The sequence below is a fragment of the Equus przewalskii genome, chromosome 6 (assembly GCF_037783145.1).
Source record: "Equus przewalskii isolate Varuska chromosome 6, EquPr2, whole genome shotgun sequence".
Taxonomy (NCBI): Eukaryota; Metazoa; Chordata; class Mammalia; order Perissodactyla; family Equidae; genus Equus; species Equus przewalskii.
The window spans coordinates 59,101,708-59,129,032 of record NC_091836.1 but is presented as its reverse complement, the minus strand read 5'-3'; the positions used below and the strand labels follow the sequence as shown (position 1 = coordinate 59,129,032).

General features: G+C 43.0%; 1 protein-coding gene across 12 annotated transcripts; it reads left to right on the top strand.

Annotated features, from left to right (window-relative positions):
• The first annotated feature begins 1,513 nt into the window (after positions 1 to 1,513).
• PRSS23 (serine protease 23) lies at positions 1,514 to 25,313 on the top strand. Of its 12 annotated transcripts, none has more exons than XM_070623951.1 (5): positions 15,807 to 16,019; positions 17,378 to 17,504; positions 17,833 to 17,893; positions 18,382 to 18,449; positions 23,806 to 25,313. In XM_070623951.1, the coding sequence occupies exon 5, from the start codon at positions 23,819 to 23,821 to the stop codon at positions 24,950 to 24,952; it is 1,134 nt and encodes a 377-aa protein (XP_070480052.1). In that variant the 5' UTR covers positions 15,807 to 16,019; positions 17,378 to 17,504; positions 17,833 to 17,893; positions 18,382 to 18,449; positions 23,806 to 23,818; the 3' UTR covers positions 24,953 to 25,313. The 12 variants fall into 12 exon arrangements, with proteins under 12 accessions (XP_008538651.2, XP_008538634.2, XP_070480055.1 ...); XM_070623948.1 differs by lacking the exon at positions 15,807 to 16,019 and adding an exon at positions 16,455 to 16,574; XM_070623952.1 differs by lacking the exon at positions 17,833 to 17,893 and having other exon boundaries at positions 15,875 to 16,019.
• Positions 25,314 to 27,325: the final 2,012 nt, after the last annotated feature.

Here is a 27,325-nt window from a genome sequence, read left to right as displayed (position 1 = left end):
TTCCTGTTTCACATCCCTGTGAGATCAGTAGGGCAGGAATCATCAGCCCAGTTTTATCAATAAGGAAAAGGTAACACCTAGGAGAGGCTAAGCAACTAAGAAGTTTCCATAACTAACTAGATGACAGAACTGGGACTAAACTCCAAGATTTCTGACCCCTAGTCCAGAGCTCTTCCAATTATTCCGTGCTACTTACCTTAGGCTATCTAAGGTAACTTCATTCCCTTGTGATTGGTTGATTTAGCAAAGGACTAATGACCACTGAATTCTGTCCATTGTGATATGAGGAGAGGTCTGGAAAGAGGTATAATTTTCCTTCTTCTAAGAGAGAGACAAAGGAAGAGTAGCTTCCTTTTTTTTCTCCTGGATAAAATTGTGTATGACATTTGCTCATTATTTCTCCCTCCGCTTTGCCACAAGCTTGGGCAGAGCCAATGCAGAAGATGGCAGAGCTAAGAGAAGCAGCGATGGAGCCCTAAGTGCCCCTCTCCTGGAGCCACCCCATCTCTGAACTTCTTGATATGTGACATAATCAATTTCTTCATTATCATTTAAGCCAGCATGAGTCAGGTTTTCCATGACTTGTATCTGAAATAATCCTAACAGAAACAATATGGGAAACTTTATGATGTATGGATTCAGGGTAGAGTCCTGGGTTTGAATCTCCTCTCCACCACTTCAAAGTGGGAATGTTACTTAACTATTTGGAGCCTCAGGTTCTTAATAGTAAAAATAGGGGCACATGTTCCTACTGCTCAGGGTTATTTGGTCAAATGCAATAAGTAACGGGAAGGGTCTGGTACATGGTAGACAACAGATAGCCATTATTGTCAAGATGAACTCTAACTATACCAATTTATAAAAAATATTTTTAAATATTTACATAAAATGATTTTATTGGCCCACTCATCCTTTCTCCTCTAGTCAGGCAGGTATTAGAGTAAATGCAATGTAGGTTGATTCCTAGCAAGCTTAGATCAAGAATACCCAACCTCTGAGTGAACTTCATTTTCCTGAAGCTTTGAGATCATTGGGCAGAGGATGAAAGAGTTGATAATAAAATTACAATGGGAGCTGAGGTTAGGGGGCTGCTACCAAGGCTGGAATTTGCCTTGAAGTCAGCAATCAACCCTTCAAAGAGTAGTCTAACAAATCAAAGACTTGTCATTTATTTGTTTTTAATTTTCCTGCCGAAAGGGTTTTAAGGATTTAATAGTTCAATTTTATTGCACTGTTAAAAAAAGAGACATTGCCATCTCTTGTCCTGAAAGAGAAGAAAGCTTGGATAATCTCCTTTTACCAATATGCTATTTATACAACTGTGAGGTCATCACAGTTTAGAACTGAACTGCGCCTTCCTGGGTTGTCCTGGATTGGAGCCAAGTGTCTGTTTTCATTTCAACATTAAAACAAAAAATATCATGTCATCTTGGAATGGTGTCACATTGCTAGGAGGAGCTAATTTTTATCAGCAGCACAATCCCCAAACTACTCTGTTACCTATTATCCCTCTGTTTGATGGAGCGGACCCACTGCTTATCTGGAGAGTATGCCCTCACTCTGGCTGTACACAGTTGTCCAAACAGGGCCTCAGCCAGCCTTGAGGAAAGAGACAAAACCCTGTGTGCTCCGGGAAAAACCAGAGGCCCCAAGCTCTGGACCCTAGGAGAGTGTGAGGCTTGTGGGCATAGCAACTTCAGAGTCATTTATTAAGTTTTGGCTTATGTCTTGATTTTCCAGCGACAGGAATGCTATTATGAACAACTCCTTATAAGTCACACAGGATCTAGAGGCTAAGTGTTCTCACTAATTTCAGTCTGCCGGAAACCCAGATAAAAAGTCACTCCTCCTTGAAGGAAGTCTCTACCTGCAGCTGCTGGTGTCAGTACTGGAATCTCCTCCCAGCGTGACCTTCATTGCTTCTGTCAGGGTGACAGCCTCCCCAGAACTGTCACCATCCAAACTCGCCCTTCCTCCAAGAGCAGAAGCTGCAGCGGAGGGCACCTGTGCAGCCACCAGCTCTGACATCTACTTGCCTTCATGTGAGTAAGTCCCACCTCACCCCTCAGCTCCTATGAAAGGGCTTCTCTCCAATCCGCCTCCCTCCCTCTTATCAGGCAGAGAGCTAGCCCTCCACAGCGTTCTGCAGCCTTTGAAGTGAACGGAACATGAATGCTTATTCTTGTGGTTTTCCTAATCTGTGTACCAAGGGCTGCAGCGGCAGTGATCCTGTGTTGAAATAAAACGGGATACTGGTCTGAAAGAGCAGGAAGCATATTCCTTTTATAGACAGAAACCTCCTGCTTTACTCTGGAAGTGCCTGTCCTTACCTCACTTTCAAAGTGTGAGAAATCGCTGCCCTTTCCAGGGACAGCTATGGGGTGCTCATCCTGGCAAGCTGGCTTGTTTTTCACTACCTCTCACCTCTACTGAGTTGAAGGAGACCCTAGAGGCCTCAGAGAGTGTCTAAGAAATGCCTGGGCAATCTGCTGAAAGCTGAAAATAAGCCTCCGATTTACCTCTTTGTTGTCTTTTTTCAAGGTCAGATTGGCTGATGATGTCAATCAAAACAGCCAAACTAGCTTCCCTCTTACCTCTGTTCCAAAGGGCTCTCCCTCGCCTATGAGATGTGTAACGGCTACAAATAACCAACACATGATACCTTCCTCAATTAGCTCTCATACTAGCAGCTAACCATAGAGTTGTTATCCTAAAAATAAAACTAATAATAATAATCTGATAATGAGTAGCTAACATAATTAGAGAATTAGGCCCATACAACATAGGGACATTTTGATGCATTTCCTAATTTAATCCTCTCTGTAACCCTGTAAGGAGGGTATTGTCACTATCCTATTTTGCAAATGAGGAAGCAGGCTTTCCCAGGGTGTTGTCTCTTCTGTCCGCCTCCCTCCCAGCGGCCTCCACCCTTCCCCGCCCTGCCCTGTGCCCAGAGGCTGACTGAGCCTTACAGCCTGCACAACCCGGCCCCCTTGTGAGCTGACTTTGGCAGGCCTGAGAGATCAGAGGGTGGGAGGAGAAGAAGTCTTTCCGGCTCCCTCCCTTCTTGAGCACCAGATTCCTCCCAAGAATTCCTCCACGGACTGCTTATCTCCTCCCATAGGCCCCCTCCCTGGTGCTCACGCTCCCTGGGCTCCACTACAACGTTTCTTCCCTTCTACCTCCCACCCTAACAGGAATGGGGGCTTCCCCCTGTTGCTAGATCCTGGGTGATTCTCTCTGTTTGTCCCCTCAAGCCTGTCTTCACTTCCATAAGTAGCCACTTCATTAAAGTCTCTTCATTTGAACGAATCTAGAGCAAATTGTGCTGCTGACAAGTCACTGACTGGTACACCCAGCAAAAGAGGTGCAGACCAGAGGTTCAACCCCACAGTATTTGGTAATAGGAGAGAGGAAAGGTGCACTGATAGCAAAAGAAATGACATTAGAAGAGCCATCAGCAAGTTGTAGAGAGTGTTATGGGAAATTGAAGGCCAACAAAAGTACTTTGTAGAAGATGTGACATTGTGTTAGGCCATTAAAAAAACAAGTAGAATTGAGACAGGTGGCTAGGAAGGAAAGAGTTTCAAATACCTACAAAGGCATTGAGGCAAAAAAGCACACCACATGCCAGGAACAGAAGGGGTTCAGTCCCAGAGGTGGAGTGAGCTCATGGATGGGGTTTGTCTCCTGTTCTGTGAAATGTTACTACCATATTGAAAAAAAGATTCCACTGTCAAATAAGAGTGGGTAACTTTGAGATAAATGAGCTTAACGAGGTTTCTTTACTCAGGACTTCTCAGAGCAGGAATGCTAATATGCATATTTGGTTACTTTTTTCATGGACAATCTATTAACATCTTCCAGAAGTGTAGATGCAAATAAAGTATGGGAAACACAAGTTGTCCAATAGGATTCTACAGTCCTGTGGAAGTCCGTGGCATATTAATTCAGCATGATCAAGGTTGCCCCAGGGAGAGAAGCTCAAGGCATCCTGCCCTACATACCCACCTGTATCATCCTATGGGAAGTATAGGACGTCATGACCTGATCAGATCTGATTCTTATCAAAAGTTATAGGACCACCCAACAGCCAGACCCCACCTACACTGATAACATTTTAATGACATTTTTAACATAATCTTTCCTTTGTCTTATAAAGAGAGAACTCACATACCCATGCCTTATAAATTTAGCCCTACCCTCAACCCATGCCTGCAGCTCTTCACTGCCCATGGGTCTTGTCCCCATGCTATTCTCTGAATAAAGGAGCACTACTACCAGACCTTGAGAATCCAAGAAATCTTTTGACTCCTTGGCTCGCGGAGCCCACATCAAGAGCACACTGTGGCAGGAGCCTGCCCGGTAGTGCAGTGGTTAAGTTCACACATTCCGCTTTGGCTGCCCAGGGTTCACTGGTTCAGATCCCGGGTGCAGACATGGCACCACTTGGCATACCATTCTGTGGCAGGCATCCCACATATAAAGTAGAGGAAGATGGGCATGGATGTTAGCTCAGGGCCAGTCTTCCTCAGCAAAAAGAGGAGAATTGGCAGCAGCTGGCTAAGGGCTAATCTTCCTCAAAAAAAAAAATAGAGCACACTGTGGCAGCCAGAATTCAGAGCATATTCCAAAGGGTTCTGTAGGAAATTAGTGGTGTGGGGACTGGAATTGGCCACCCCAAGATATGTCTCTTTGGCATGAGGATTGTTTGGGGCTGGTTGCTTTGCAGACAGGGAAGGAGGCTCTGAGGGGTGGAACTTGCTTGCCCTTTGTTAGGAGACATTTACATTGTAAAGGAAATCTCCATCTATAAAGGTGGCTCCCTCTCATACCAGGAAGAAGAAAGGAGATGACCTTCTCTCTAGAAACTCTTAATCAATGCCAAAGGCAAGGACTTAAATCTGCATTTTGCTTACTCCCCCTCCCAAGGTTGGCATTTCTTTAAGGGTTAAGCATCTTTCCTTAGGCTAGGAACTGATTGCTGCGCTCACCTGTGACCACCCAGCTTGAGACAATAGACTTGCCTCCTGCTACGCCCACCAAGATAGCAGACCCACTATCTGCTGTGTCCATCAAGCACTGTGCCAACAGGGCAATCTTGTGACTATTGTGGGAGGGACATTTCAATCATATGTGAAACAGCCTGTTTGGGAGTATATAACCACTCTGTGCACCCCACTTCTTTGGTGCCCTTTCTTCCTTTGGGAAGAAAGGCCCCGAGCCATGGTCCTCATAAAGCTTTGTTTAATTTTCTCTTGCTATTCTGTCTCATGTGAATTTAATTCGTTCTCTGGCCAGATGAACCCACATTTAGGTAGAGGAAACTTCTTCCTCCTCTACAGTGGGAATGTCACAAGTCATGAACAAATGACACCTTGAATGCCGTCATGCAGCCATAGCATGAGTACTGCAATGTAATTAGCAAGGCCAAGTGGAAATTGAATTTGCTATGTTCTCATCACCCACAAGGAAAGAATGGTGAATGGGCATCAAACAGAAACTCAGATTCATATCCTGGAAAATATTGGAGCCCCAGTGGTAAAATTTCACATACAATGTGCCCTGCTTTTAGTGGCTGGCAAACCAAATTATTTCAGACCTGATATTTTAACCTAATTAGAATTTTACTTATTAATTTATTTAATCATTTATTAAATAAATGTTAATTGAACCTTTACTATGAGCCAGGCTCTCTGCTAGACTACAGAGGAAAACCACAAAAACTAGAAAGAAAAACAAGACAGAGTTCCTGCTCATAAATAAGGAGCTTTGGACCATTTGAGGTTGAACATGTAAATATATAATTACAATGTAAGATATAATTTCAATACAATTCTCTGAAAACACAGAGAATGAACTTGCATATCCAGCAATGAAGGGTTTGGAAGCCTTCAGAGGAGAGCTGATATTAGAGCTTGAAGGATGAGTAGAATTTGCCAGAGGAAAAAGGAGAAACCTCATGAAAGACACTGAATTTGAATATCCAGACCCCACATTTAACCACATAAAAGCTTATTCCTTATAAGACAGAAAAGATAGAATCCAATATTTGTGGATAAATATAAACATAAATTAAAAACAAAAGAATTTCCCAAAAATGCTCCTTAAAGTTATAGGGACTTTGGAGAAAATTTTATAACATAAATGTAAAGAGAATATCAAAAGATTATTAAAGTCTATTTCAAGGCCAGTTGCTTTGCTGCCTCTCCTTGAGTTAAAGGAAGAAAAAATTCTTAATTTTCTCTTTTGTTCTTGATCATGGGGTCCATGCAAGTTACAGTACATCAGAGAAGCCCAGTGCTGGCCTCTGGGGACCTTCTGAATTTGACCAGAGAAAATAAGAAACATGCAGTTATTTAAAATGTTTCTAATTTTCAGTTTAGAATAGTGCCCACAGTATACAGGAAATTGCTAGTACCAAAGCCTGTTTTTCTTCCTGATAATTTTCAATGGTTGTATTCTTTTAAGTGGGATTAGAATAAGGTTTTTCCTTGCTGTGCAGCTTTTTTTTTAGGGTACCGTGAGTACCAACGTGACAATTTAACCCTACAACTACTTTATATTTTAAGCTTTTATCTATTATAACCTTACATGTTTATATTCAGAGTGTGCCAACTACTTATATTTCCAAACATTTAAAATGAGTAATCTATACTTAACAAAAACAGGAATTTGTAAAAAGTTTTCAGTCCAATACAAATAAATCTGTTTTGTTATAGAGTGTTGTAAAGTCTTTTTCAGTGGTTCTTTTTGTTAGCTCTTTTTTTTTAAATTATGGGAGTTTGTTGTGGTTTTGTTTTTACCATGTAAGATTTTAAATCCACCATCATAAGGGAAAAAATTTGGCTTTTCCCTTAAAACACTGACAAATGTATAGACCTGCAGTATTAGTGATTCAACAGAGGTTTGTTGAATGAATGAATGAACTGATAGTGCCATAAGAGAGGCAAGAGGAAGACAAAAAAAATACAGTCCTGGCTCCCATTTGAATCTGTAATTTTTCCTAAATTCAATACTAAGAAACTCTCTGTTGTTTACAGACCAGACCTATGACAAGAAGATTTGGGGGTTGAACAAGAGTCCTGAGACAAATTTCTTCTTAGAAAGCTGGGATTAAACTTTTTAGCATTGATAATATAACAATTTGATTCATTCACTTGTTCATTCATTCATTCAATAATTTTTTAGTATTTATTGAGTATTCACAGTAGTAGTGATAATAATAATATTAACAATAGGTAATGCCAATTTAGAATTTGTTATGTGCTGAGCCCTGTGCCATGTGCTTTGTACTGTATACAGCCCTGAATTAGCCCCATTGTACAGATGAGAAAAGTGAGGTGAAGAAAGTCACATAACGCACTCATGGTCATCAAGCTACCAAATTGAGTTGAAGTCAGTCTGTTTGGAATTCCATCTTCTTCAATACCCAGGACCCCATGATAGGGGTGCCCTGTGATAAAAACATGTGCATTGTCCTCCTGTGAGAATTAAAATGTCTTGGCCTGACCTGTGGCAGAGTGGTTAAAGTTCTGTTCACTCTGCTGCGGAGGGCTAGGTTGCGAGTTTGGATCCTGGGTACAGACCTACTCCATTCACCAGCCATACTGTGGAGGTGCCCCACATATAAAAAAATAGAGGAGGGGGGTCATCTCAGTAACTGCAGCAGCTAAGTTCGCGCATTCCACTTTAGCAGCCTAGAGTTCACCGCTTTGGATCCCAGGTACAGACCTGCACACCGCTCATCAAGCCACGCTGCGGCAGGTATCCCACATATAAAATAGAGGAAGGTAGGCACGGATGTTAGCTCAGGGCCAGTCATCCTCAAAAAAAAAAAAAAAAATAGAGGAGGCTGGGTGCAGATGGTAGCTCAGGGCTAATCTTCTTCAAGCAAAAAAGGAGGAGGATTGGCAGCGGATATTAGCTCAGGGAGAATCTTCCTTAGCAAAAAGAAAAAAGAATTACAATGTCATAGACTCAAAGCTGTAAGAGTAAGTCATCTAAGCTCTCTTTTTATAGATAAGAAATCAAGGCCAGTAAGTGAGGTGATTTACCCAAGGTCACAGCCAGGTTTAGAACACCCTCCCCCCACCCACAATCCCCTGTGTTGTCTCTCATTTCAATTCTCTTTTCACTCACTACAGGAGCAGAAAACCCCCACGTATTGAGTAAACTACTAGATCAATATTATCACAACAGAAATAAGAAACCATGTAGAAATGATTTTTAAATATGTAAATTTGTCCCCTTAGAAGTAATCCTCAATGATAACTTTCAAACTGACTTAAATTGTTGAAGCCTCATTCAAATCTTGGCCTCATGAAAACGAAGCACTAAGAATGAGTTTTGCAGTTTAGAGTTGGTATTGGGTCTCTCATCTCTCTGCCACCTTAAGTTTCCAATTATCTTTCAGCCCCATCTGCTCTGCTGCTCTGAGGCCATTTAACAGACCATTATGAAGTGACTGCACAACTGGAACAAAAGCAAGATAGAATTAAAGGAGGTTTAGGGCTGGAGCGACATTGGCAACTGATTCAATGTCCTTGTCATAAGCTCAAGAAAAGGCAGGACTGGGGAGTCAGGTGTGGGAAGCAATACAACACAATGAGCCTGGTGAAAGAATGGGACAGATAGGGAAGAAGTCCCAGTTGTCTCACTTACTAGTATAGCACTGGGTGTCCTGTTTAACCACTTGGGACCTCAGTCTCCTCATCTGCAAAATGGGGAGAATCATAGTCCCTATTTTTCTGTTTGTCTTGAAGATTATGTGGGGACTGCTCTTGGTCATGCCAAGATATGTCTCTTTGGCATGAGGATTATTTGGGACAGGGAAGGAGGCTCTGAGGAGTGGAACTTGTTTGCCTTTTGTTAAGAGACATTTACATTGTAAAGGAAATCTCTACCTGTAAAGGTGCCTCCCTCTCTGCACCAGGAAGAAGAAATGTGATGACCTTATCTCTAGAAACTCTTAATCAATGCCAAAGGCAAGGACTTAAATCTGCATACCAATCTTATTCCTGTTTCTGGTAACCTCCTGTAACTGACTCCTCCCACCCCCAAAATCCTCCTTTGTCTTTTGCTAGATATGATATTTAAGTGGGTGCTTCAGCCATTTTGGCAAGTTGCTCAGCTTGCCTGACCTCTCCCATGTATACATGTTATAAAGCTTTGTTTGATTTTCTCCTGCTATTCTGTCTCATGTGAATTTTATTCATTCTCCAACCAGACGAACCCAGACAGGGTAGAGGAAATGTCTTTCTCCCCTACAATTACATGCAATAAAGTCTATTCCACACTACCTGGCACAGAGTATGCACTCAATAAACATAGCTATAACTATTACAATCCAGTCCTAGTTCTGCCCCCTCCATTCACCCATTGATTTTCTTGTTTATACAGTAGAGAAACACACTGAGATAATGTATGTTAAAACCTTGCTCAGATCTTCATCCTTTGAGCTTCAGCTCAAATTCTGCCATCTCATGGAAGCCTTCAGCACCTGTGAGAGTGGGAATTAATGATTCTCTCTTCCATGCTTTCTGGCTGTACCCTGATCCAGCCTGTATCTCACTGTCTCCTGTATTTGATTTTGTTTTGTTTACATCCATAGCATAAATTCCTTGAGGAGAAGGACATCTGCTCTCTCTCTCCCACAGTCGCTGTACAGTCACCTTATACAGAACGACACTCAGTAGACATAGGGGCCTTGCCCTGAATGCATTTTGTAGAATTATTTTATTTAGTTCATATTCGTTTATAACATTGTGTAATTTCAGGTGTACATTATTATATATCAGTTTCTGTATAGACTGCATCTTGCTTACCACCTATAGTCTAGTTTTCATCCATCTCCAAACGTATGTGCCCCTTTACCCCTTTTGCCCTCGCCTCAGCCCCTTCTCCTCTGGTAACTGCTAATCTGTTCTCTACATCCATGTGTTTGTTTATCTTCCACCTATGAGTGAAATCATAGAGTGCTTGTCTTTCTCTGTCTAGCTTATTTTACTTAACATAATACCCTTGAGGTCCATCCATGTTGTTGCAAATGGGACGATTTTGTCTTTTATATGGCTGAGTAGTATTCCATTGTATATATATATACCACAGCTTCTTTATCCACTCATCAGTTGATGCGCACTTGGGGTGCTTCCACATCCTGGCTATTGTGAATAATGCTGCAGTGAGCATAGCGGCACATAAGTCTCTTTGAATTGTTGATTTCAAGTTCTTTGGATAAATACCCCAGAGTAGGATAGCTGGATCATATGGTAGTTCTATTTTTAATTTTTTCAGAAATCTCCATGATGTTTTGCATAGTGGCTGCACCAGTTTGCATTCCCATCAGCTGTGTATGAGGGTTCCCTTTTCTCCACATCCTCACCAACATTTTTTATTTCTTGTCTTGTTAATTATAGTCATTCTGACAGGTGTAAGGTGAAATCTCATTATAGTTTCGATTTGCATTTCCCTAATAATGAGCGATGTTGAACATCTTTTCATGTGCCTGTTGGCTATCTGTTTATCTTCTTTGGAAAGATGTCTGTTGATATCCTTTGCGCCTTTTTTGATCAGGTTGTTTGGTTTTTTTGTTGTTGAGTTGATGAGTTCTTTTTTATTTTGAAAATTAACCCCTTGTCAGATATATGATTTGCAAATATTTTCTCCCAGTTTGTGGGTCGTCTTTTTGTTGTGTTAATGGTTTCCTTTGCTTTGCGGAAGCTTTTTAGTCTGATGTAGTCCTGTTTATTTTTTCTTTTGTTTCCCTTGCCTGAGTAGACATGGTATTTTAAAAGATTCTGCTAAGACCCATGTCAAAGAGTGTACTGCCTATATTTTCTTCCAGGAGTTTTATGGTTTCAGGTCTTATATTTAAGTCTTTAATCCATTTTGAGTTAATTTTTGTATATGGTGTAAGATGATGGTGTACTATCATTCTTTTGCATGTGACTGTCCAGTTTTCCCAACACCATTCATTGAACAGACATTCCTTTCTCCATTGTATGTTCTTGGCTCCTTTGTTGAAGATTAGCTGGCCATAGATGTATGGTTTTATTTCTGGGTTTTCACTTCTGTTCCATTGATCTGTGTGTCTGTTTTTCTGCCAGAACCATGATTTTTTTATTAGTATAGCTTTGTTGTATATTTTAAAGTCAGAGCCTGTGATGCCTCCAGCTTTGCTCTTTTTTCTCAGGATTGCTTTGACTATTTGGGGCCTTTTGTTGTTCCATATAAATTTTAGGATTCTTTGCTCTATTTCTGTGAAGAATCCTATTGGGATTCTGATTGGGATTGTATTGAATCTGAAGATTGCTTTAGGTAATAAGGACATTTTAACTATGCTTGTTCTTCCAATCCATTAGCATGGAATATCTTTCCATTTCTTTATGCCTTTTTCCATTTCTTTTAGTAATGTCTTATAGTTTTCAGTGTGTAGGTCTTTCATTTCCTTGCTTAAATTTATTCCTAGAAATTTTATTCTTTTTGTCACAATTGTAAATGGGATCCTATTCTTGACTTCTCTTTTTGCTAGTTCGTTATTAGTGTATAGAAATGCAACTGACTTTTTAAGTTGATATATACAACATCCCATCCAAAATCAGCAGGTTACACATCCTTCTCAAAGCACATAGAACATTCTCAAAGATAGACAATATTTTGGGACAAGGCACACCTCAATAAACTTAAGAAGATTGAAATCATATCACACATCTTTTCTGATCACAATGCTGTGAAACTAGAAATCAACCACAAGAAAAAAGCTGGGAAAGTCGCAAATATGTTGGGACTAAGCAACATGCTACTGAACAACCATTGAATCAATGAAGAAATCAAAGGAGAAATCAAAAAACACCTGGACACAAGTGGAAATGAAAACATAATATACCAACTCTTATGGGATGCAGCAAAAGCAGTACCAAGAGTGAAATTTATAGCAATACAGGCATCCCTCAACAAACAAGAAAAATCTCAAATAAGTAATCTTAAACTACACCTAACAGAACTAGAAAAAGAAGAACAAACAAAGCCTAAAGTCAGCAGCTGAAGGAAAATAATAATTAGAGCAGAAATAAATAAATGAAATAGAGACTTAAAAAGACAGTAGAAAGGATCAATGAAACTAAGAGCTGGTTCTTTGAGAAGAGAAGCAAAATTGACAAACCCTTAGCCAGAATCACTAAGAAAAAAAGAGAGAAGGCACAAAAAAATAAAATTAAAAATGAAAGAGGAGAAATTATAATGGATACCACAGAAATACAAAGGATTATAAGAGAATGCTATGAAAAACTATATGCCCACAAATTGGATAACCTAGAAGAAATGGATAAATCCTTAGAATCATACAACCTCCCAAAACTAAATCAAGAAGAAATAGGTGCCAGCCTGGTAGAGTAGCGGTTAAGTGCACACGTTCCTCTTTGGCGGCCCAGAGTTCACCAGTTTGGATCCTGGGTGCAGACATGGCACCACTTGGCATGCCATGCTGTGGTAGGCATCCCACATATAAAGTAGAGGAAGATAGGCATGGATGTTAGCTCAGGGCCAGTCTTCCTCAGTGGACAGAGGAGGATTGGCAGCAGTTAGCTCAGGGCTAATTTCCTTCAAAAAAAAAGAGAAACAAGAAGAAATAGAGAATGTGAGTAGACCAATCACAGTAAAGAGATTGAAACAGTAATCGAAAACCTCCCAAAGAATAAAAATCCAGGACTAGATGGCTTCTCTGGAGAATTCTACCAAACATACAGAGAAGATTAATACCTATTCTTCTCAAACTAATCTGAAAAACTGAAGAAGGCGGGATGCTTCCTAACTCATTCTATCATTACCTGATACCAAAGGCCATCATTACCCTGATACCAAAACCAGACAAGGACAACACAAGAAAAGAACATTACTTTTTCTTCAGCCAATATAGTTCATCAGCCAATATAGCTGATGAACATAAATGCAAAAAGCCTCAATAAAATATTAGAAATTGAATACAGCAATATATTAAAAGGACCATACACCATGATCAAGTGGGATTTATACCAGGGATGCAGGGGGATGGTTCAGCATCCACAAATCAATTCATTTGATATATCACATTAACAAAATGAGGAATAAGAATCACACGATCATCTCAATAGATGCAGAGAAAGCATTTGACAAGATCCAACATCCATTTATGATTTTAAAAAATCTCAATAAAATTGATATAGAAGGAAAGTACCTCACTATAATAAAGGCCATATATGACAAGCCCACAGCCAACATCTTACTTGACAGTGAAAAACTGAAAGCCATCCCTCTGAGAACAGGAACAAGACAAGGATACCTGCTCTCACCTCTCTTATTCAACATAGTACTGGAGGTTTTGGCCAGAGCAATTAGGCAAGAAAAAGAAATAAAAGGGATTGGAATTGGAAAGGAAGAAGTAAAATTCTTGCTGTTTGCAGATGACAAGATTCTATGTATAGAAGACCCTAAAGAATCCACCAGAAAACTATTAGGAATAATCAACAACTACAGCAAAGTTGCAGGGTACAAAATCAACAGAATGCATTTTTAAAGACTCAATTGCTATGCCCCTGAAAAGTATTTGAGAATTATGATTACAGAGTTGAACTGAGTTCTTACAAAGAAGTGAGGGTTTGGGGTTTTTTGTTTGTGGGTTGTTTTTTTTTTTTTCAGGGAGGGGAGTGGAACAAGTAGAAGAAGAAAAGCAAATATCTATCTAGGCTCAGCATGAGGACACCTGCTATTTACACAGGGCATTTTTCTTGGAGATCAAAGTACTCTACAGATCTGTCGTTGTCCTCATGGCAGTGACAATGACAACCTAAGAGCCAGGGAGTATCTTCTCATTTTGCTGTTGACATCAAGTGGTACTTGTTCAAGCCCTGAGCTCTCGTGGGTCCCCTGCAGTTACAGCTCCTTTGGGTTACTGGGCAATAGGCCTGACACTGGCTGTGGGAGTGGCAATAGGGGAGGGGACCTGCTCTTGGGTCCTTCTGTGCCTCGGTTTCCCTTTCTGAGTGATGGAAATCATTGCTTTGTTCTCATTGATTCTATCGCCCCAAATTGGTTACAATGTAATTTTTTAAACTGCCAGGAAAAATGAGCAATGAACATCAAAGTAGGTTGAGGCGGTGCTGAAAGACCATACCCCAAAGCAAAGCTAAGGCACCTTCTTTTTGCATAACAGATATAACCATAGCTAATATTTATTAAGGGCTTACTGTGTATCGGGCAGTGTGCTAAACACTTTATGTGTATTAATTCATTCAATTCTAAAACAACCCTATGAGGTAGTCCCCATTTCACAGAGGAGGAAACTGAGGCACCGAAAGGTCAAGCCAAAAGCTACTCAGCTAGTCAGTGGCAGAGCCTGGAAGGGTACTCACATGGTCGAGCGGCACTAGTGCACTGTGAATCATGCTGCCGTACTGTCTTCCTGTGGCCACCTCTTTAATTTGGCGCCTAGCACAATGCTGCGCATGTAATCGGTGCTCAGTATTTGTTGAACGGGAATAAAACTAATAAAACTCGAGGCTGGTTGAGAAGCCTCTCTCTTCTTCCCCTCCTTCCAGTTCCACGCCCAGCTCCTCTATTAAAGTAAGATATTTGACTTTTAATCGTGGTTCTCCCACGGGGAGCTACAGACCCTTGGAGAGCCATAATTTAAATTTTTTTCATATTTGTGATTAAAAAGTGAATATCATTAGGATAACTATCTGATACCTAGTACCGCCTTGTGATTTCAGTGCCTGTGTGCTATGTGTTGGCACCAAGAGTCACCACTTCACTATTTATGCTACTAAGAAAGCAAAAGCACAAAGTTATTCTCTAAACGATGTATCAGAGTCAAGGGAAAGCTAAATATTTGCAATGACATAAGGTGTGAGCCAGGGGTGTGGTAGCTGGAACGGAGAAAAGAGGTGAGAAACGTGAGTCAGTACAGGGCACCTCACATCCCATGAGCGCGGTAGCAGTTGAGTCAGCGTTACTAACTTGAATTTTATAGTTCTGGGAGGAGATTTTTATATTTAATTTATGAATTTGTTTTGGTTTTATTCCAGAGTTGTTCCAAAGCTATAACATCAGTTTATATCTGGTTCTATGTTTACATACAGTAAGGCAACATTTTAAAAGAAAATAATTTAAGTCAAAACTGGGGAAGTCTAAGAAAATGTTGCCCTTAACATGGTAGAGAATATCGGTTTCCCTCACATTTGAGAAACACCACACAATGGCAGGTGTTCCGGCTTCCCCATTTAAAATCCATTGCAAACATACACACGTTAGGTAGTCATTTACACCTCGATGCGAAATAGTATGTTAGCTCCCCGCTTTCTGAAAGTAGGCTTTGATGGGAGAAAGGAAGGCTAAGGGGCTTGATAGGAAAAAAAAAATGTGGCCTCAGTGCAAAATCGTGCCCTACCACTCAATAACTGTGTGGTTTGGGGAAAGTCATTAAACCTCTGTAAACCTCAGGTTCCTCGTCTGTAAAATAGTGGTAATCTGCACCTTCTTCACCACATCCGTCTATATGTAGCTGGTTCACAGAAGGCGCTCAATAAACGGCCATCTATATAAAATAGCGATGTACTAGGGAGAGAATAGAAAGGCTGTAGCCCGAGGTTATTAAAAGGCACAGTCACCGGCCCGGCGAGGGGAAGGCCCCTTGGAGTGACTTAGGAAAGCAGGCCGGCTGGGCGAGGAGGTGGCTCCACCAGCTGGTGCCCTGAGACAGAGCTGAGCCGGTGGGCTCAGCCGCCCGCCTGCCACTCAGAAGCTGCCAAGCCGCCGCCGTGCTCCGGGCCGCACGCGCCCGTGGGTGCCGTCGGGGATGCGAAGCCTCCGTGGTCCTGCCACCCCAGTGCAGGTTTCCATTCCGCGGAGGCCCCTGAAAGATCGGGTGAAGCGGAACGGAGCCGGGTCACAGCCTAAAAGCTCTCCAAGTGCATGTGGCGTAGGGAGCGCACGGGGTTTTCTGGCAACTCTTCACATTTGCGGAGGGACTCCCGGCGCACGAGGTGTGGCCCGCGTCCCCAGTTCTAGGTTGCGGGGTCGGCCTTGGGGGCACCCGGCCTTGGCCAGTAGGCAGCGGACTGCGGCCGCGAGGGCTCTGAGCTCCCTCAGGAGACTGCGCCGGGGCCCGGGGGTGCGTGGCGTGGGAAGGGTGGCGGCGCGTGGGTCCCGGGCAGGGGAGGGCCCTCCCGGGAGCTGGAGCGGGCTGGCGCCGAGCGGCCCCGGCTGCCGAGTGACGCTGCGCCGCCGGGCCCCACCTGCACGGGGCCGCACGGGCCGCTCCTGCCAGGGGCGCGCGGCGAGGGGAGGGGGCGCGGGCCGCGGGCGCGCGGGGGGCGGGCGGCGGCCGCGCGGCTTCCCCGGAGCCGGAGGCGGGGCGGGCGGTCCGCGGGAGGCGCGGGGGGCGGGCCCGCCCCGCTGCCGGCGCTGCTCGGCCGCCCGCCCGCCGCTCGCACTCGGTGGCGCCGCGGGGCAGGCATGGGAGCCGCGCGCGCCCTCCCCGCGCCCACACCTGTCTGAGCGGCGCAGCGAGCCGCGGCCCCGGCGGGCTGCTCGCGCGGGTAAGGACGGGCGCGGCGAGCGCGGAGCGGGGAGGAGCGAGACAAAGGGCCGGGGCGCTCCGCGCGGGGGCTGTGGGCTGCTGAGGGCACCGGAGCCGTCGCCGGGGCCGCCCTCGGAGCCGGAGGGCTGGGACCGCGGGCCTGCCGGGGCTCCGCCAAGGCTCCGGGGCTGCAGGGCATCTGTCTTCACGCAGTGTCTTCCGTGAAGCGGATGGGGAAAACAGGCTTTGAAACTGCTGTCTTGGATGCTGGGTGCTGGGTGGGAGTAGAGAAGGAGCCGGCTCCGGGCAGCCTCTCCTCCGGCTGGGGCGATGACAATACCCCCACGCCCTCCACACACACATTCTACCACCCCTTATTTTCCTAGAGTTTTGCATATGTGTATCCCAACAAGGTCTGAATAGTAATATTTAACCCGGGGCACGTGATTGTGAACACACCTTAGCAAGCCAGGAAAGTGCAGCCAACACAGGTTGGGGAATAAGATCTTTTTCTCTGGAGCCTTAGTTGATGACCTTGTGCTTCCCGCAGGGTGCTAACCCTAGAAACTACTGTGTGAACTATCAGCAGTTGTTGGAAGCAACTGTTTCTTCTTTAGCCTGTGGACATTCTCCACAAGTTAACTTTTAAATAAAAGCAAAGAAAAAAAGTTTAAAAAGTGTTTTAAGAGAAGAGGGAGAATTATTTAGATGAAGGAAAACCACCACCACCCCCAATACAAATTTGGTTTGCTTTCGAACACCTCAGGAGAAAGCAGCTGATAAAAATCCTGTTTGTTTTATTGCCCTTTGGGCGACACCCAGGAGACTTCAGAAACAGCCCTGGCTGGCGGAAAGCTCCTGGTTGGTCAGAATCAGTGTTGGGATGAGGCTGGCTTCTCTCAGTTCCTGAACTGAACTATAAGGGTCCGTGTGCGCTCCTCAGAGGCAGGTAGGCCGATGCCAGAATCGTCTTCACGTGGTGATGTGGGAAGGAGTTGAATTTACAGTTTGAAATCAGCTGTGGCCAAAAATCAAATGCCAAATTAATAACAGGATATTTATTGCACTTATTTCAGGATCTTGTGCTTAAGAGCATTTAAAATAGGCCTTATAACTGTGTCTCTCAAGAAGTCTCAGTGCACTGGAGGTGCCTTGGGGAGAAAGAAATAAAGTAATGACACAAAAGCCACTCTATTTACTTGTCAAAGTGTTTGTGATCATAGGCACACCGTCTATATTTGAATAGATTGTTTCATTTATATTTTTCCCACTTAAAGTCTAGAGATAACTTCTCATGCCTTTCCTGTGCCAGAACTCAAAAGGAAGCATTTTTCCAAGGTAACTAATATAGATCTCATTTTTTAAATACCGACAGCTTGTTCAGGTAGATGGTGAATGGGGGTGCATTTTTCTGTCTGTAGCGTAAGTGCCAAAGTGCCCATTAGCGAGTCTAAGAACACTGCTGGCCCCAGTCTGCAGTGCTGAATCGTCTCAGGTTCTCCCGCACGTCTCTTCTCGTAGATCCCCTAGGACTGAGTCCACTAGGCATTGTTCCTGCATAACTCCCACTGACTCTGGGGAATTCGTTTCTCATGGTCTCACCATTGAAAGTTTTATACTCTGTATTCTTGTTCTGCTGCCAGGTTTGTCCCAGCCTCACTAAGGTAGTTCATTTTGCCTAAAATCTGATAGAGAAGAAGTTACACTTTGACCACAAGATTATGTTTAGGGTGGCTGGATTTATAAATGCCCTGCATTTTTTTTTTTCCTGTACAAGATTGTAATTCTTAAATCATTATGTGATTAGGTCTGTTTTGCTTTAACAGGTTCTGTGACTAGGAGAATGAGAGCAAGCCTGGCTGCAGAGTTTTCACAGAGCTTTGTTCACTTCTAGGTATTTGCTTTAGGCATTAACATGGTTTCACTGTCCAATATCCCTGGCCACAATTCCATGGAAAACCCTTTGTCATCCTTCCAAATGATGTCCGAAACTTTTATCTTCACAAACTTTCCCACTGTTTCTTCCTGTCATTACTGTTTATAGTGGTCACAGGAATTTATACGTTGTACAATAGAGAATGTATTTCCTAACAATTAGATTTTCCCTCCCAATACTTGTTTGCTATAGGACTTAAGTCATTTTCTCAGACAGTTGCCCTCTTGAGGAGACCTGCGTTGTTGCAGTTTTGAAGACTAAGGTGCAGACTCGGAGGGAGCAGTCTCAGTGCCCAGTCTCCAAGCAAATGATTATTGTTTGCACATCCGATAGCATGCAAAGTCCCTTCACTGTAAGGTTGTTGGTGGGCTTATGAAGTGGTAGCATCCTCATAAAGTACAAACATTTTTAGAGAGTGGACAGTGGGACCATGGCTCATACTGAGGGATGGAGCATGGAATGTGTAACCCTCTTGTGAGTCAGATATGCAGAGTTGGAAAAGGAATACAGTTTCCGTATTAGTAAGCGTGGTGAAAAAATATTTGCTTACCTTGATTTTCCATCCTGCTTTGCCATTTAGGTGAAGTGATGCATGCAAATACTTATTTGGGAACTTTAAAATATAGTTATATGTATGAGGAATCCTTATCCAGCAAAGGTTTATTCCTAGAAATGAAATCTTGTGGACCTGAATTTTCTTTGTCCAGATTTAGATATAATGAAGATAAGATTTGGAAATCTTCATTTCCTTTTTAAGATGTGAGTGTTCCAGACAGTTCTATAAGGATAAAGTGATTCATTTGTAAAGGCAAGAGAGAAATTGAAGTTGTGTAATCCTTTTGTTACTTTTCCAGGAGTGAGATTATGAATGCTTTTAATTCCATCTGTTTGCATCCTAAAGTGTTTGTATTTAAATAAACTTAAATGGGCATAGCACCAGCTTACCTGGAGTTTATAAAAATGGAAACAGTGATTATTTGTTTCCTGGGGAATTATTCCATTATCAGGTGAGTTGAGAAATTAATGTAAAGCCACCAACCTAATTTTAAAGCATCACAGTTGTCACTGGTGGTTTATTAATGGAGAAGGGGTCAGGTTAGGACGTGAATGCCTCAGGAAAGGCCCTCATGGGCAGGAGGGTTGGTTCCCCTTTACCCTTTTCTGAGAGCATTCACACTTTTCTGAGAGCATTCACACCCAGCCATCCCTCCAGTCTCTTCTTGGAAGCTGCCCTCTGCTGGAGGCCTTTTTTCCTTTGCAGACCAATCAGGGAAATCTTGTCCCAGAGAGGCAAGAGATCGTCAGGATAAATTTTCCTTTCCTTTTCCCCTGTGCCTCTCCCTTCCGTAATTCCATGCGTAAAGGCTCCTGAGCAGTAAATGATGGTGCAGACGCTGTTTGTAAACAACATAGTGCCTGACCTGGACTTTTGTGTCCCTGGAAAATTATAAAATTAGAGAATCTCGGACCTGCAAAGACCAGAGCTGAAAAGTCTAGTTAAAGAGGTCATCTGGTTCAGCTCACTATTCAGAACAATTTCTAAACCACGCTAAACTCAGGTTTGGTAAAGGACTGAACAGTTTAGGAAGCTTGTAACTTGAATACAGATGTCTGTTTAAATCCCTTTGGAAACCTGAGAACACAAAACTTTCCCACTTTCTGGTCAGGTATTTAAAAACCTAATCAATTTGGAATAATTGGATCTGTGTTAGCTTTTAAAAGTCTGCATTTGTTTCTAAATCTGAATTAAAGGTTTTTTTAAAGTAAAATTTCAGAGTTACACAGAAACTTTAATCAAGATATAAAATGTCAGAACAAGGTCTTATCCTAAGTGTTGATAAATAGAGTTTAAGTCATAATACAGGGACGTTGTAAGCAGTGTTTTAAACTAATGGACATTAGTGGTTTTGAGGTATCAGAAAAGTTTATTTCTAAGGAATTAAAGCTTCACCCTGCCCTGCTGGTTTAGCAGACCTTTATTTATAGATGGCCGACTTCTCCTTGACTGGCTAAATGACCGGAATGTAAGTTGTAAGGACTTTGAATTAGTAATATCATTTAATATTCATTAGGTAATATTCTATCAAGAATGTTAATATTCTACTAATATTATGCAGTAGACTTTTTAGCATCTCTTAAGCATTTGGTGATTTGTAAGTGATCCTAAAGGTCCTTGGCATAGTCATCTGTCATTTTGATGAAGAACAAGTTTGATCCTTTATGTTGAGAGGCTGGAGTGAAGCTGTGGCTAGTGAGAGAGTCTGGCTGACTGCCCAGCACACACGCCCAAGAAAAGACTTTTTCCCATTTCTCCATACCCACTAACCCTCAGGAACTGATTACTAAAACATTGTTTCTTTTTGAAAGACAGACATTAAAAAAAAAGATACGCCTTGGTGGTACTTGTGACATAAGACATGCTTCAGGGCCTTTGAAAGTATTTTTTAAACAGGGGTTCACTATACAGGCAAAGTACTTAGAAAAGTGAAATTAGAGTTAATTTTGCCTGAGAGGGGGTTAATTCATTAAGATAAGGTTACTAGACAGAGTTTTTGAAGTCTATTTGAAGTAGTTTCAGACTCTTTCCTGCCATTCTCTTTCCTGGCACCTTTGCCAATGGTCTGTTTTAATGTTTGGATAAATGGATAAAGCTAAAGACGGATGCCACTGGAGCAATTCTGGTGCAACAGATAATTCAAACTCTGTACTGCCAGGATCCAATGAACATACAAATTTCAGATTTGGGATTTGAAGATGCATGCTCTAGATGATAATATGAGCATACTTTAACTCTCATGTTCTTCATGCACATTGAAAATATTATCAACAACTTATGATAATACATAGTATAATGCTATCTCATCTTCTCCTCTCTCTCCCCCAAGAATTGTATTTTGAAAACAAGAGTACTTGGCAGCTTGGACCTCTGGATTCTGTTTTCTTCCTTAAGATACACTGAAGTAAAACTTGGCTTAACACATCTGCTGATCTATGTCAGCAGGCATTAATATTCTCCACATTAGTCAAAGTGAGGAGGGGGTGGTATGTAGGGGTCCAGAGCTCCAAGCCCCATGGGAGATACATGATTCCTCCTAGTACGCCTCACACTTGGCAGGGATTCTGGTGTAGGGGGCATTTAGCCACCTATGCAGCAACTTACATAGAGAAAAGGCTGTCCGAGTCCTAGGTCTGTGCAAGGGCTGGTGCCTCAGCCAGAGATGGGAATAGTCAGATTCAGAGCCATCCCCTGAAGTCTCCTAAAGGGTTGTCATCACACCTGTCCCACCCATAAAGTCCCCATTTAGGGGGGAGGGCTCTACTAGCATTATAAATCCTCTGCCTTGTCCACTTAGAACCGTTAGTCCTGGCAATGCCCCCAACAAGCACATACAAACACGCATGTGTGCATATACTCATGCACCTCACGATGTCAAGGATTTAGAGGAATAATTAGATGTATTTCCTCCCCACAAAAGGTCTCAAGGATCCTTCCTATTTGAAAAATGGAGAGAAACACTTTTAAAGAATCAGAAAGTCCCAAGGAATTGGCTTTTCCAGGACCTCATTCCTTTCTTTCCCATCCCTGTTCTTGACAGAAATAAAATCAAAGAGAAAGAGTCAAGCAAATAGATCCTAGAGGTGGGTGGATCAAGTACATATTTTAAAATATAGTGTGTGGGTCTTGGGAATATGGACTGGCGTGCTCACTCAGCTGGAGTAGATCAGATCAATGGGATTTTCCAGTTTTAGGTAACAGAAAGCAAAGGGCACCCCAAAGTTGCCGGCAGGTCTGTGGTCTCAAAGAGGAAGAGGGTGAGAAGAGTGAAATAGTTTCCTTCCACCTCCTGCTGTGTTCCACTGGGCTCTAGAGACCTGACCCCTCTTCGTCCTTCCTTTGGGATACTTGATTGTGGATGGATCACCCTGCCTGCTAAGTAAGCGTCTCTTGAACAGAAGATTCAGAGCCACTCAGAGCCAACTGATGCTTGAACATTTAGGAAAGTACTTCCAATTTTCTTTTTTGTTGTTGGTTTTCTCACGTGATGATTGATCCAGGTCTTTAACATAGCTTTCAGGATGAAATCCAAATTTCTTCCTTTAGTATCCACCACTCTTCAGAATCTGGCTCCTCACATCCTCTATTCCCCCCTTGCTGAGCTAAGCGTATTCCTGAGATGACTCAAACTGTTGCATGCCCCTCTAAGTGTTCCCTTCACTCTCTCTTATGTTGTCTAACTTCTGTTCAACTTCAACACCCATCTCAAGCATCGGCTCTCCTGGAAGGCCTCCCTGTTCTTCTGACTCCCCATAACGGATTTCATGCGCTTTGTCTGAGCCACCACACCATCCTCATTAGCACTCAGTACACATCATTCCAAAAAGTATTTTTTGAGCCACGCTCTTTATTCATTCACCCTTTCATTAATGCAAGTGTTAATTCAATGAATCTTTGTTGAGTGCTAGCATAGGCCCAAATTTGAGCATTTAGACCAGCTGGGAACACAAAGATAAAGACCTCAAAAAGTAACCAGCAGTAACAGTCACAATGTGATCAACCTGAGACAACATTAGAGCTTTGGATCTTTGGCAGAGATCCTGATAGTGTACAAAAAATCCAGAGGAAGAGGGAATGTTTTGTTTGTTAGAGGCCTGGCCACTCTGGAACTAAATTTATGATAGTTAAGGTTGTTCTCAATTTAAAGCCAAAAAAAAAAAGTCTCATACCCTCTTCTGAATGCACCCACCGTTTAGAAGCAATAGGAGTCCCAGGAAGTCTGACACTGTGGAGCCATCTCTCCTTGATGCCCTGGTCACTCTGTAAGCTGTGTAATTTAAACTTAGCCTGTACATGAGCAAGTTGCTCTGAAAACTTTCCAAGTGCATGCCCTAATGAGAATGAGAAGAAAGAAGGAAAGAAAGGCAGGGGACCAGGGAGGAAGGAGAAGATAAAGGTTTAGAATCAAGTGTAAAGAAGGCTCCAAATTATACGGAAATCAGGGCTGGCCAAGCACTTCATCTGGGGATTCATGACCGTATGCACGCTGCCCTGAAGAGGGCCGTCATCAGGGGCATCTTAAACATAGAAGGGAATGAACACCCTGTTTCATTTTGGGCACCCAGCCACAAGAATGTTCTGAGGTCAAGCCCTCTCGTTGTAAGTGAGACCGTTATCTAGGGATTGCTCTCCACACCCTGATTCCTGTGGAGGGTTCACAGACTTAGCAACAATGACAGGCATGCTGCGGGGCTGCTTCTGCAGTAAGCCAGTGCTCAGCCCCTTGCCCTCCTGACCTGCTTGTCTTTGTTCCTACAGAGTGGTGCTCAGCATGGCCGGGATTCCAGGGCTCTTCCTTTTCCTCCTCCTCCTCCTCATCTGTGCTGTCGGGCAGGGGAGGCCCTACGGTGCCCACTGGAAACCCACTTGGCCCACTTACCGCCTCCCTGTCGTCTTGCCCCAGTCCACCCTCAGCTTAGCCAAGCCAGACTTTGAGGCTGAAGCCAAACTGGAAGTGTCCTCCTCATGTGGACCCCAGTGTCATAAGGGGACTCCGCTGCCCACTTATGAAGAGGTCAAGCAGTACCTGTCTTATGAAACGCTCTATGCCAATGGCAGCCGCACAGAGACACAGGTGGGCATTTATGTCCTCAGCAGTGGCAGGGGTGAGTCTTCTGGAAAGTCTCGGAGGAAGCGGCAGATTTACGGCTATGACAGCAGATTCAGCATCTTTGGGAAGGACTTCCTACTCAACTACCCTTTCTCAACCTCGGTGAAGTTATCTACAGGCTGCACCGGCACCCTGGTGGCAGAGAAGCATGTCCTCACAGCTGCGCACTGCATACACGATGGGAAAACCTATGTGAAAGGAACCCAGAAGCTTCGAGTGGGCTTCCTGAAGCCCAAGTTTAAAGATGGTGGCCGAAGGGCCAATGACTCAAGCTCAGCTGTGCCCGAGAAGATGAAATTTCAGTGGATCCGGGTGAAACGCACCCATGTGCCCAAGGGTTGGATCAAGGGCAATGCCAATGACATTGGCATGGATTATGACTATGCCCTCCTGGAACTCAAAAAACCCCACAAGAGAAAGTTCATGAAGATTGGAGTGAGCCCTCCATCCAAGCAGCTGCCAGGGGGCAGAATCCACTTCTCTGGTTATGATAACGATCGACCTGGCAATTTGGTGTACCGCTTCTGTGATGTCAAAGATGAGACCTATGACCTGCTCTACCAGCAGTGCGATGCCCAGCCTGGGGCCAGTGGGTCAGGAGTCTATGTGAGGATGTGGAAGAGACAGCAGCAGAAGTGGGAGCGAAAAATTATTGGCATCTTTTCAGGACACCAGTGGGTGGACGTGAATGGCTCTCCCCAGGATTTCAACGTGGCTGTTAGAATCACCCCTCTCAAATATGCCCAGATTTGCTATTGGATTAAAGGAAACTACCTGGATTGTAGGGAGGGCTGACATGGTGTTCCTTCCTGGTGGCACTTAATGGTCTTCATGTACTTATTTTCGGAGAGGCCAGATTTTGTCATTGGTGTGTGTGTGGATGAGCAGATGTGTGTAATGCGTCAAATACCTTTTATCTAATTTTTTAAAATTGCAAGATGACTGGCTTTATTATTTGACAACTGGTTTGTGTATCATATCATTTAAGCAGTTTGAAGACATACTTTTGCATAGAAATAAACATACTGATGTTTGGGGCAATAGGGACTATTTAGCAATTAAGTTAATCTTTCACTTTTTGAGAACTTTGATTTTTATTTCATCTGAACTTGTTTCAAGAGTGTATATTAAATATGTGATATACAGGAGATATAAATTCTTATGTGTGTATGTGTGTATTTTCTCTTGAGATTCATCTTGGTTTTGGGGGGTTTTTAATGCCTAATCATTAATGTTTCCAGATGGCAGTGTTCCCCACCACATACAACCCTTAGGAGCTTTCACAGTACTTCATAGGCAGTTAGAATATTTTGGATTTGGAGCATTTGCACAGTAGTCCTTGATCAGTAAAATAATTTGTTGACTATATTGGTATACATATTAAACTATGTATTACAGTAAGTCAGTATCCCAAACTGCTTTCAGTTTTGAAATAGTTTCTTGGGGCCAGCCCCGTGGCCGAGTGGTTAAGTTTGCGCACTCTGCTTCGGCGGCCCAGGGTTTCACCCGTTTGGATCCTGGGCGCGGACATGGCACCGCTCATCAGGCCACGCTGAGGCGGCGTCCCATATGCCACAACTAGAAGGACCCACAACTAAAGATAACACAACTATGTGCCCGGGGGGCTTTGGGAGAAAAAGGAAAAATAAAATCTTAAAAAAAAAAAAAGGAAAAGAAATAGTTTCTCTTCCGAAAACTGTTGCTCTGCTTTTGGAGAAGACTCTGCATGTGGCTCTGCCAGCTTTGCAGCCACCCCATAGTGGGCAAGATTGTTTATGCCAATTCTTCCGTTTAACAGGATGTCGCTCACATTTCTTGAACTAGCTGTTTTTCAGAAGACAATTATCAGGGCCTAATTAGAACAGGCTGTATTGCTACCCAGCTAAAAGTTGTGGTTGCACTAAAAACAATCATTGCATTCTACCCCCCGAGTGTAGCACATCTCCTGTTTTATCATTTGGATGGAGTAATTTAAAATGAATTAAATTCCAGAGAACAATGGATGTATTGCTCGTCAGATGTCACAACAGAATAACCACTTGTTTGGAGCCTGGCACAGTCTTACAGCCTAATCAACATTATTCTGCATAGTTTTTCAGTGTGCTTTCGGGGAGCTGTGTACTGGTGCAATTTGGAAACTTTTCTCGCTTACTAATTTTATAGTAGAAATGTTTGGAAGGCGCTTTAAGAAAAACCAATGCGGCTTTTTTTCACTAGCTTTAAAAGGGCCTCTTTTACTGGAAAACTCTAGGCTGCAGGCATATATAATCAAGAACAATAGTAAAAGTGAAAATTGGGAGGATGTAAAATCACCATCCTCAGAATCATCACTCCAATAAATGTCTTTATGAGTGTTTTATCAATCACAGTATATAAAGAAAAGACTTTGGTTTATACTACGTTTGCATGTTATGCCTCTCAGCCTGACATTTCTTTCTAAATGTGTCAGTGGAGAAAAAAAACAAGTGGATTACAAGCCAGGTGTTTGCTGTGCTTGCACCCGGGGTCATTTCAGCCTGCACTGTGGCTGTTTGTGAGGATGTTCAAATACAGCACTGATGCCTAAACCTTCGCCAGGTGACTTTTGGCTTGTGTCTTTTGAGCTTTTCAGAAGAATAATCCTGATAAGGCACTCCAGAAATGTACGACAGAGTGCTTTCTTCAAATCACATAAGAAATACTGTGCATAGCAAAGAGATGCAGGGCCGCCAGGAATCCTCTGAGTTCAGTACAGCTTGCTTTGGAATCTCACAGGAATCTGGCCTGAGGAAGATGAGAGGTCTCCATCTGTATGTCTGGTATTTGGGGGGTTTTGTTTGTTTTTGCTTTTGCTTGGTGCAAAAAGAAGTTCACTAAACACCTAGACCAGAACTGATTTATTTTTTTAACAGCTGCTCATTTTATGAAGCATCTTGATTTTGATTTTTTCTGTTTTTTTTTTTTTCAATTTTCTTTTCCTTCTTCTCCCTAAAGCCCCCCAGATCATAGTTGTGTATTTTAGTTGTGGGTCCTTCTAGTTGTGGCATGTGGGACGCCACCTCAGCATGGCTTGATGAGTGGCTCTAGGTCTGCCCCCAGGATCCAAATCGGTGAAACCCTGGGCCACCCAAGCAGAGCACGCGGACTTAACCACTCAGCCACAGGGCCGGCCCCTTGGTTTTGATTTTT

Bases quoted from the DNA above. Each gene is read 5' to 3' on its own strand.
- PRSS23 (XM_008540412.2), top strand. From the start codon at position 15,949: ATGTGGCGTAGGGAGCGCACGGGGTTTTCTGGCAACTCTTCACATTTG. The intron at 16,020-23,805 runs GTGTGGCCCGCG...TTGTTCCTACAG, and splicing joins AGGGACTCCCGGCGCACGAG to AGTGGTGCTCAGCATGGCCG.